At 42.0% G+C, this 11,710-nt stretch overlaps 1 protein-coding gene across 1 annotated transcript; it reads left to right on the forward strand.

Annotated features, from left to right (window-relative positions):
* Window positions 1–3,547: 3,547 nt before the first annotated feature.
* LOC144687998 (uncharacterized) lies at window positions 3,548–9,434 on the forward strand. The gene is made up of 4 exons (XM_078554652.1): window positions 3,548–4,046; window positions 7,119–7,235; window positions 8,873–8,922; window positions 9,319–9,434. Exons 1-4 carry the CDS (start codon window positions 3,548–3,550, stop codon window positions 9,322–9,324), a joined length of 672 nt encoding a protein of 223 aa, XP_078410778.1. The 3' UTR covers window positions 9,325–9,434.
* The last annotated feature ends 2,276 nt before the right edge of the window (window positions 9,435–11,710 follow it).

Raw genomic sequence — 11,710 nt, forward strand, 5'->3', positions numbered from 1 at the left:
TTAGGACTCAGCCAGCTCAGTCAGTAGTGGTGCTACCATGCCACTCTTGGTGATGGACATTGATGTCCCCCATCCAGAAAACATTCTGTGCCCATGCTACCCTCAGTGCTTCCTCCAAGTGACATTCAATATGGAGGAGCATTGTTACATCAGCTGAGGGAGGGAGCTACTTGGTAATCAGCAGGAGATTTACTTGCCCATGTTTACTAGCCCTGATGCCAAGAGACTTCATGGGGTCCAGAGTTGATGTTGAGTATACCACTGTGCCGCCACCTCTGCTGGTTCTGACCTGCCAGTGAGACAGGATATACCCAGGGATGGTGATGGGTAGAGTCTGGGACATTATCTGTAAGGCATGATTCCATGAGGTTGGCTATGTCAGGCTGTTGCTTGGCTAGTCTGTGAGACACTCTCCCTCAGATGTTAATGAGGAGGACTTTGCAGGGCCGGTAGGGCTGGCGATTATCGTTGTCATTTCCAGTGCCTAGGTCGATGCTAGATGGTCCGTCTGGTTTCATTCCTTTTTTGTGTCTTTGTCGTGGCTTGTTACAACTGAGTGCCTTGCTAGGCCATTTCAGAGTCAACCACATTTCTGTGGGTCTAGAGTCACATGTAGGCCAGACCAGGTAAGGGCGACAGATTCCCTTCCCTAAAGAGATTTGTGAACCAGGTGGGCTTTTACAACAATGGCTTCCTGGTCATCATTGAACCTTTAATTCCAGATTTCAAATTTCACCATCTGCTTTGGCTAGTCCAGTGACAATACCACTACACTATCACCTCCCCCCACATATAAACACATATAAACTGAGATCCCTCTGAGATCCTTCTTCAGAGTTTCTCCATTTATTTTATACTGTCTCACCATATTATTCCTGCCAAAATGACTCACCTCACACTACTCTGCATTGAACTTCATCTGCCACTTGTCTGCCCAATCCACCAAATGTCTATGCCTTTTTGAAGTTCAAGACTATCCCCATCATAGTTGACAACATTTCCAATCTTCGTATCAACTGCAAATTTTGAAATCGTACCTTGCACACCACAGTCTAGGTCATTAATATATATCAGGAGCAGCAAGGGTCCCAACACTGACCCCTGGGGAATTCTGCTACAAACCTTCCTCCAATCTGAAAAACAATCATTTATCATTATTCTCTGTTTCCTGTCACTCAGCCAATTTCTTATCCAAGTGCCTCCTTTCCCTTTCGTTCCATGAGCTAGAATTTTCCTCACAAATCTGTTGTGTGGCACTGCATCAAATGCCTTTTGAAAATCCGTATATACCGCATCAATAGCATTGCCCTTATCAACCTTCTCTGTTATCTCTTCAAAAATCTCCAGCAAGTTAGCTAAACATAATTTTCCCTTAATGAATCAATGCTGGCTTTCCTTAATTATCCTGCGCTTGTCTACATTACAATTGATTTTGTCCTGAACTATAGTTTCCAAAAGTTTCCCTACCAATGAAGCCAAATGGAGGTGGAATATTTGGCTGACCAGGTGTCAGTGGACATATGAGTTCTGTTTTGGCAATATTCAAGGAGAGGCTGAGCTTCTTGTATGCAGGATTGAAGACATCAAGTGCAGCTTGTAAACCTGGTGCAGAGTGGGCAATGACACTGCAGTCTTCCTCAAACAGTAGATCATGTATGTCTATGGCGGTCAGTTTAGTTTTGGCACAGAGGCAACTGAGACTAAAGAGCTTTCCACGTAGGTGGCAGTTAATCCTGACAGCAGAAGGCAGTTGATCTTGGATGAGGTGAATAGCCCTTTGCCATGTACCAGTTTGAATCTTGTTTTCATGTTTCTTGCTTTCAGATGTTTATTATTGTGGCATTTAGACTCACTCTGGACAAAAACTGTGTCTCTTTACTACAACCGTAACCACTCCCATTGCCTTACGTTCCATGACATCTTTGTCATTTCAGCTCTCTGACCCTCTAGCCTATCCCAGACCTTCCCTTTTGTTCCTCCTCCCCCCTCCTCTCACGACAGCAGATAGCCCATCACATTTCTACCCTCCTTCAGTTCTGAAGAAGAGTCACATTGGACTTGAAATGGTAACTGCTTCTCTCTCCATAGATGCTGCCAGACCTGTTGAGTATTTCCAGCACTTTCTGTTTTTATTTGTGTGGACGTGAGGGCCGCTGTCAGTCTTTTCTTTCCAGTAGAATGTGTGTCCCCTGGCTTTTTCCTTCAGCTGCCCCTTCCCAGGAAGGTGGGCCTCACTGAGGGCAGTAATGTCAGTTTGGAGTTTTGATAGCTTACTATATTGTTGTAGTTCTTCTTTCCAGGTGGTCACCCTTGAGGTTATCTATGAACGTTCTAACATTCCAAGTTGCAAAATTTGAAGTTTCCTTCCTTTGACCACAAAGACGTTGACCCCACCCACCCCCACCGCCCCAGTTGTGGTTCCCCAGCCAGGAAAAAGTGCCCTAACCACGAGACTACAATGCCTTGAATGATTCAGAGCCAGAACCATAAAAAAATTAATAAATTAAGAATTATTGTTCACACCACAAACCTCGATAGAGGAATGGCGCCTGTAGGCAGCTGGGGAACAGAGGAACGCACTGAATCCAAATCAGTCACAGGTCACTTTTTCACAATTATTGTGAAGACAAACACATTCTCTAAGTTCACTTCTTGTACCAGCTACACTGTGCCCGTGCTGTGGACATTAACCCTGCATTACTGTCTGTGTGACTGGCAGGAAACGAGAATAGAAAAGCACTGTCATTGCACTGAAAGCATCAAACCGCCTCTCCGGGCTTATCTCCCACCAGTATTTATCAGCAAAGTTTATTTAAACATTTACTCACACAGGGAAACTTTTGCAGATTTGATTCGCTGCAGCAATTGATTTTATATTTACCAACAATATGGGCAGTTACAAACTGTAATTGAACTGAATTTATTTTGCCCGTGGATTCGATTTGTTTCAAGGCTCATTTCCGTAGACACATTTCCTTAGGCAGCATCTTCCAAACCCACGACCACTACCATCTAGAAGGACAAGGGCAGCAGATAGATGGGAATGCCACCACCTAGAAGTTCCCCTCCAAGCCACTCACCATCCTCATTTGGAAATATATCGCTGTTCCTTCACTGTCACTGGGTCAAAATCCTGGGACTCCCTCCCTAACAGCACTGTGGGTGTACCCACACCACATGGTTCAAGAAAGCAGCTCACCACCACCTTCTCAAGGGCAATTAAGTGGATGGACAATAAATGCTGGCCCAGCCAGCGAAGCCCACATCCTGTGAATGAATAAAAAAGGAACACATTAATCATGTGACAATAACCAGGCTAAATGTGGAGACTAGAGGAGAGGCATCAAAGCCTTAAATGACTGTTTTGTACTGACGTCGCCGGTGCTGGTTATCGCTGGGTTCCACGTTGCTCCCTGTGGTGAGCGCGAGTTTATCTGAGAATGCTGAGCAGCAGAGCTGGGCTTTGAAACCCACGCGTAACCAGCAAGAGGCGGGTGGCTATCTGTAAACTCCCCACGTCCCACATCTGCACCGAGAGCTGTGAAAGATGAACAGTAACCGAGTGTCTCAACCTCTGCTGACTCTTGCAAACCTGAAGGCTGATGTTCTCCGGCGTCGCCTGGTTAACATGAACATCCTGATATTAATATGGATGCAGATGTCTATTTTCTGCCCTGACTGGACACTGAGTGCTGCCGAAGGGATTCGGGTATACCAGACCCCAGATTCTCTGCTTGTGACTGAAGGAGGGACAGCGAACCTGACCTGTGTCTATTCTGCTGATGAAATTCAGGACTTTGTAATCAACTGGCTTCACCAACCAAAAAACCAAAATAATCAGACCTATATTATTTACATGGACAGATGCAGGAGAAATCAGTCAATCCGAGTGGTAAATAGAAAAGACCAAGATCGAAATGTATCGCAGATATTAATAAGCCGCCTCCAGCCTGGGGACAGCGGCACATATTATTGTGAATTGATGAGTCTGAATCCACCGTCCACTGAAGGTATGAGAGGCAATGGAAGCACATTGACAGTTACAGGTAGGTCCTATTATTTATGTTTCAAAGTGTGGCAGTACTCATGGTAATTCAACCCGTCACATCATTGTATTCATGACCCAGTGTTTATTGGTGCTGTGAAAGTTAAAACAGTTGAACACTGGACTGAGCTTCAGAGCTACAATTGGCGAAGCGCACCGTCTGAAAAAGGGCGAATGATCAGGACTGCTGCTCCTGGCCACGACTCAGTGCCAGTGATTCTTGTTTGAAAGTGTTGGGGTGTATGGGACCAGGAGCAGATTGGAGCAAGGATTACGGAGAATTGTCATTTGGGAGAAGTAAAGGTGGGAACTCGGCATCTATTGAACCTTTATCCAGTAACAAACAAGGCATTCAGCGGAGGAAGTGGAGAAAATGGGTACAAAATATGGGTATGTTCAACATGCAACTCGTTTCAGTGAATCAGTGTGGACAACCTGAACATAATTTTACTTCAGATCAATTCAGTAATTGATATAGGTGTGGTTAGCGCGTCAGAGACATTCTAGTCTAAATTTATTTTCTGGTATTGAACAGCATTGTAATGAATATATGAACATACGAAATAGGATTAGGCCATTCAGCCCCTCGAGCCTGCTCCACCATTCAATAAAGTCATGGCTGATCTCCTTGTGTTTTGAGTTCCACATTCCCATCAACCCCCGATAACCTTTGATTCCCTTGCCTAACAAGGATCTATCTACCTCTGTCTTAAAAATATCCAATGACCCCACCTCCACCACCTTCTGAGGCAGAGTTCCAAAGTCGCACAACCCTCTGAGAGAGAAAAATTCTCTTCATCTATGTCTTAAAGGGACGAATTTTAAAACAGTGCCCCCTAAATCTGGACTCACCCACAGGAGGAATTATCCTTTCCACGTCTACCTTGCCAAGACCATTCAGGATCTTGTATACTTCAATCAAATCACCCCTCACCCTTCTAAACTCCCATGGAAACAAGCCCAGTCTGTCCAACCTTTCTTCATAAGACAATGCACACATGCCAGGTGTCAATGTAGTAAACCTTCTCTGAACCACCTCCAATGCATTTACATCCCTCTTTAAATAAGGAGTATTCAAGGTGCAGTCTCACCAATCCCCTGTATAACTGAAGCATAACATCCTTACTTTTATGTTCAGTTCTTCTTGTTGTTAAGGACAGCATTCCATTAGCCTTCTTAATTAATTGATGGACCTTCCTTCTAACTTTTGTGACTCATGCACAAGAACACCTAGGGTTTAGTGAGAGGGGGATCCAGTTGTCCTGGTCCATGTACATAACAATGACATAGGTAGAACTAGGAAAGAGATTCTTCATAGAGAGTATGAGGAGCTAGGCAGTAAATTGAAAAGCACAACCTCAAAGGTTATAATCTCTCAGTTATTACCTGAGCCACGTGCAAATTGGCATAGGGTACATACAGTTAGAGAGATGAATACTTGACTCAAAGACTGGTGTGGGAGAAGTGGGTTCTAGTTTGTGGAACACTGGCACCAATACTGGGGAAAATGGGACTCTACCATTGGGACAGTCTATACCTGAACCAGTCTGGGACCAGTGTTCTGGTGAACCAAATAACTAGGGAAGTAGAGAGGGTTTTAAACTAAATAGTGGGGGCAAGGGATCAAACGTGGAAAGTTGTGGTATATCAAAGATTAGAGGCAAGGTAAGAGAGGAAAATAGTAATATAGGAAATGAGGGTTGGAGAATGGCAGGAAGGGACAGAGAGAAAAAACCTAAGAATGCATAAAGAATCAAGACTAGATGTCACAAAGATAACAAAAAACTAAGAGTAAACAAATTGATAGCGCACATTGAAGTAAATAAATATGATCTGATAGCCATTACAGGCTAAATACACATAAAATTGTAAATAGTTAGATAGCGTCTTTGCAACAATTATTCTGTTCCTCTCAATGTTACGTCGCAACCAGGATTTGCATCATCTCCTTTGCCCATGTAAGAATTTTGAACTTCATTCTCTGCTTGGAGAATAATTGTGTTACTATTCTGCTTCCACCATCATGGTCAGGTAGTTTTTATTTTATTCATTGGATGTGAGCATTGCAGGCTAGGCCAGCATTTATTGCCCATCCCTAATTGCCCCTTGCATTTTTTAAGAGTCAACTACATGTAGGCCAGACCAGCAGACTAGTGAACCAAGTGGGTTTTTATGGCAATGGCTGTCTAGATTTTTACTGAATTTAAATTTCACCATCTGCTATGGCAGGATTTGAACCTAGGTCTCATGAAGTTCTAGTCAGTGACAATACCACTGTGCCACCACCTCCAATCGCAAAAATATTATTAATTCATAATTTTGTTGTTTTTTTCTCAGCTCAACTTAGAATGTTGTGTTCCACTGAGGTCATTTCTGACCTTATGTTATCTGACAGAAATCCTGCACAGTATTTTTTTAGGCCAGCATTTGATTGCCAACCACCACATTGTGTGGGTCATATGTAGGCAAGTACAGGAAGCAGTTTTCCTTCCCTAAGGGGAGAGAGGAAGGTAATGAAGGTGCTCACGACAAGGACATTTGATTCCAGGCTCCTACTGAATTTGAATTGGTGGATTCGAACGCGGGTCCCCCAGAGAATTACTCTGAATTACCCATCCAGTGACAATACCAATACGCCAGCGCCTCCCCACATTTGCACCCCCTGGAATGAAGGTGAACAGTCGGCAGAAAACTCCGAATTTGAAATACTGACCGTCCAATCACGTTATTGGATGATCAACTCTCAGCTTTCTGGGAATTCGTCGACCAGCTGTTTTGGAAGAGGTGTTAACTTTAAATGCGATAATTCTGTCCCTAAAGCAGCCGAGGGGGGAAATACAGGCTAACGCCTCGCGGAATATCAAATCCGGTGTATTATTCTGTGCTTGAGACGTGTAATTAAAGGTTACAATGTGAAAGGAACCCAGAAAAACATATACATCCTGGGGTTACCGCATAGTGAGGTGCAATAACAACAATTTCTCTTTTACATGTTTTCACTTACAATCACATTAGTTGAAGGACGTATTGTTTACTTTCAATTGTGATAAATATATACAAATTTCTTTTAAAGAATCTTTTAAAGATCCCGATTCCTGGAAAGTCAAAGTCCTGTGGCCTTTGCTGCTGTGTCTGCTGGTGATTTTATGCGTTATTTTCCTTGTAGCCGCACGCAACAGGAAAGCGAGACGTGAGTATTAGACTTTCATTATGGCAATGTTAGGTTTATGATATTCTACTTTCATTAGAAATAGCAAATATTCTCCAATTAATATAATGCCGTCTTTTAACAAATGCTTGAGGGCAAACGGAGACTCTGTTACTGTTCTTCCACGTAAAATTATTTCAGCCAGAATATGTTGTTATATATGTGCTTAAATATGGTAACTGGAATTTATCAAAGTTTGTAATTGTTGTACAGTTTTTACAACATTTATCAGTAAGAAAAAAAATCAACCTGGCATATGAAGTTCACCTTTTCTACAAATCCTGAGATAATTTTATTTTCCAAATTTTCACTGGACTCCCACCTAAAAGCAATATACCCCGGATTCAATGATCAATCCATTGTCATATCCACGATTTCAGCAATCATGACATTTTCTTGTTTACAAAAGCACATCAACTGCCGGGTATCACAGGATAACAGTTACCTATATCCTCACTCGAGTTTTCCTGTAACCGTCACCCCTATCCTAAACCCAGATTAGTCCTTTATTAAGTTACCCTTTTTTGGGAGTCTGTTCGGCTGCTCTGTGGTATCTCTTGTACCCGTGGCTTCTAATTCTCGACTCACAGTCGCTTACATTTACATTATGCCTGTCTCTTGGCATTTTAAGAGCTAGATTTTTACCTAACTTCCTTTCCTAAATGAAGATATCTTGAGCTGTCCATAACCTAGCACCCTGGGACTGGATATTATCAACCAAGTGGTCTCAACTCTCAGTCCAACATAGAAAGGTTTTGCCCCCATAAAGGGAGCCACTTCTCTCCCACGGGCTGCGCTTACCTGGCTCCACGACTTTCACGGTCTTCATAAAATTAGACCGATTCGTGGTCTATACGTTGCTTGTTTTTGTTCCAATATGCATTGCATTTATTTACATTGAATTCCAAAACATGTCCTTAGTCTATCTGTCCCAATGGTTCGCAACTGTAAGAATTTTCAATTCCCCTTATGCTCAAGATATACATGATATTGGAGCGTAAGGTACAGCAAGAATGAGCTAGGTGTTTCAGTGTGAAACCAACGCTGCTATAATTGTTCTGTGTATGGTGGGGCCTGTTATCTATAATGTAAGTACGTATCTTGTAGATAAACTGCCTGTCCAGATGCGCGTATATTATAGGCTGTAATCCAAATAGATTTATACCGCTAGCATAAAAGCCTGAAAAATGCTTTCAATTGCTTTCCTATAAACGGCCTGTTGAAAATATTGCTTCTTAATGTCTCGTAAATCTCATTGATTCTCATACAGCTATAAGACAAATCTGTCATCCAGTATAACTGTACTTCCATGAGCTGCAATCTTTAACTATTGTGCAACGGGGCAGCATTTACGATGGAGTAAAATTGATCCGTGATTCAGGTCCCAAAGTAGTGTTGTTACATGGCTTATCTCCTATTCTAGTTCAAAATGCTTCTGCGTTTCCAGTTTATAAAAAATTCTAAGAGCAATAATACTGAGGCTCGCACTTTCTCACGTTGCAGGACAATACAATACATTGAATTCTCTTTTCCCGAGAATAAACACTTAATTCGGTTACAGATTCGGCTTAACTCGAAAGCTTCGCAAGAAATCATTTTCGGTTGTTTTGTCATTGCAGAGAAACAATCAGTTGAACACAGCGTTCTGTTTACCGGAACCGTCCCAGAGGTACTGTACCTGTAATAAGATTATGTTTAACACAATTGTATCATGTCCTGCACTTTGTACAAATTAGCTATTAGTCTGACGTACAAAATACATAGAGAATCCTACCAGACATGTAGTTACACAGCCTTCAATGGATATTACAAATTAATGCCACAACCAGGATACGGCAATTAAAGATGATGAAGTACTAATTAAGTGACCTACTGATAGACATGCTTCAAAAGTGAATTACCATCGTGTGAATGTACTTATCTCTACATTGCTGTCAGTTTGAAGTCACGGCCACGGTGAATTTGTTGTAACGTCTGCAGACTAATAATCAAAAAATAATTAGCTGCTTGCTAACTCTACATATATCAAAATATGGACCACTAATGCGTTGTCCTACATTTACAGGCGTAATATTCAGCTGTGAATATCTGCAAAGCAGAGCCCAAGACAGAAAGTGGAAATGAAGTGCAAATGGATTACTCCCAGCTGTAGTTTAAAGAGAAGAAGGAAGCTCAGTTTCTGACACCCTGCTTGCAGTAAGCTGCAATTTACAGTCCTTTACTGTTTCTGACGAAACTAAGTACTGCAGATGCTGGAAATCGAAAGTAAAATCAGAAAATGCTGAAGACATTCAGCAGGTCAGGCAATATCTGTGTAGAGAGAAATGAAAACTCATCCTCAAATCTACTTGCATTGCACCATCATTTTGTCAATCAACTACTCCTGCGCTCCACCCCATCACAGACTCTCCTTTTTATTGTCTTTCTGCCTATGTTTTCCTCTCCCTGCACAGATGCTGCCTAACCTACTGATTACCTCCAGCATTTTCCGCTTTTATTACTAGAGCCTCTACATCATCATTTAACATTAAAATGGGAACTATTTGTCACGGTTCTGTTTCTGTCATTCCACATACTATTGTAATGTTCAGGTGTTAATCAATCTTGGTTTTATCCAAGAATTCCGCCAATCTCCCGCAGAAGGACGCCGGAGAAAATTCCCGGCGAATTTTGCGTTTAAAACATGTTGCAAGGAAGATACGCGGACAGTGCAACAAATGAAAGTGTCAACTTATTACCGGTTGCTGTAAGGCTCTCAATAAAATATTAGCATTCTATTATAATACAACTTGGATTATTCTGGATCACACACACAGAAATGGCCAGGAAAATTTTGAAGGCAAAGTTTCCGAGTGTTACTGATGCACGATTGCTTGCAATATGTTGATAAACAAAATATGTTGATAAGGCAAAACAATCAATTTAATTTTGCATCCAGTTTAATGCTAGAACATACCTTTTTACTATTTCTATTCCCCAAAAGCTTAGTCACCAAGATACTTTGAATTATCTGGCTAGTCATTTACACTATAATCTGATCGCTGATTAAAGGGACGGAGAGAAAAAGGAAAATTGTGGGCGCTATAGAGTGTCAGGCACAAAGCTAATTTAAAAATGAGATGGATGAAGGCGCGTAATTACTTCAAGTAATGCAGTACATGGGTAGATTGCTTTTGGTCCATGATGAGAATATATTGTTACACGTTCCTACGAAGCTGAGAATCTGGCAGTTTTAGTAGTTTTAGTGAAACAATAACACCTGTCACATCAACCTATCTACTATTGCACAGGACTTAGGTGTATCTATCCCAACAATTGGAACTTCGTAATAGCCAGTCAGATCTTAAAAGCCACAACTGCTAAGCTACATCTGACATCATACCCTCTGATTGCAGAATATAAAACTGCAGTGTGATACGTAGAATGTTTTTGACCACCTTTGAGGCTTATTTAAAAGGCCTAATCAAGATTAAAGGGTGAATTTTACGAAAATGACTGAAGAATATCATGGTCCTGTATCAGTTAAATGTATGTATATAACATGATCTCCATCACAAAGTTCACCAATTTAGACCCCCGCAATACTGTGAGTCTCTGACCCTGCCTCAGTCCACCTATTGCTAAAACCCTCATTCCTGATTTTGGTATTCCCAGATTCCACTATCCCAATGCTCTACTAGCCATTCTCACATCTTCCACCATTCAGCTCATCTAAAACTACACTGCACATTATCCAACTGGCACCAAGCCCTGTTCACCCCTTTGCCTTCTGAACTACATTGACCCCCAGTGCAACACCACCTCCAATTTAATATTCTCCTCCCTGCATTCAAATCCATGCATGACCTTGTCAGGGCTCTGGAATATTTTTGTGAATCCGTAGGGAGCATTCCTGTTTCTTCACACGCTTCTATTCTTTCTGGCAGAGCCTTAATATGCATGAGTAGAGGTAAGCTAAGCCCATCTGGCCCTTAACATTGAAATCTTAGTCATAACTATGCCATGACAACACTATTGGCATGGGAAAGAGGCACATCACTTGTTTCAGTCATGTACTTTGGCTGTATAAGGAGGTCTTATTGTTAGGTGGGTAGCATCCCTCCCTCTGAGCCAGAGGCTCTGGGTTTGCGTCCCATGCCAGGACTTGTTGGCCAAGGAAGGTGCATTCATAACACAGCCAAATAGTTTGAATATCAACTTGCAAAACCTTCCAACTCACACCAATGGCAGGCAGTAAGAGTGGGAGAGATTCCTGATCAGTCATGTGGTAGAAAGGATGTGGAGCCTCTACCATCACAATCCATAGCTGCAAACTACAACTTATATTTAAAAATGCATGTGCCACAGCAACTTGGACTCCCTGAGTGAAATGTAATTTACCACCACTTTGGCTGCACCTCTCAGTGAAAAGCTGCCAAACCCATTAATGGCCACTTCCCCAAGTGAAAGGTTTAATA

Source organism: Cetorhinus maximus, chromosome 12 (assembly GCF_964194155.1).
Source record: "Cetorhinus maximus chromosome 12, sCetMax3.hap1.1, whole genome shotgun sequence".
Classification (NCBI taxonomy): Eukaryota; Metazoa; Chordata; class Chondrichthyes; order Lamniformes; family Cetorhinidae; genus Cetorhinus; species Cetorhinus maximus.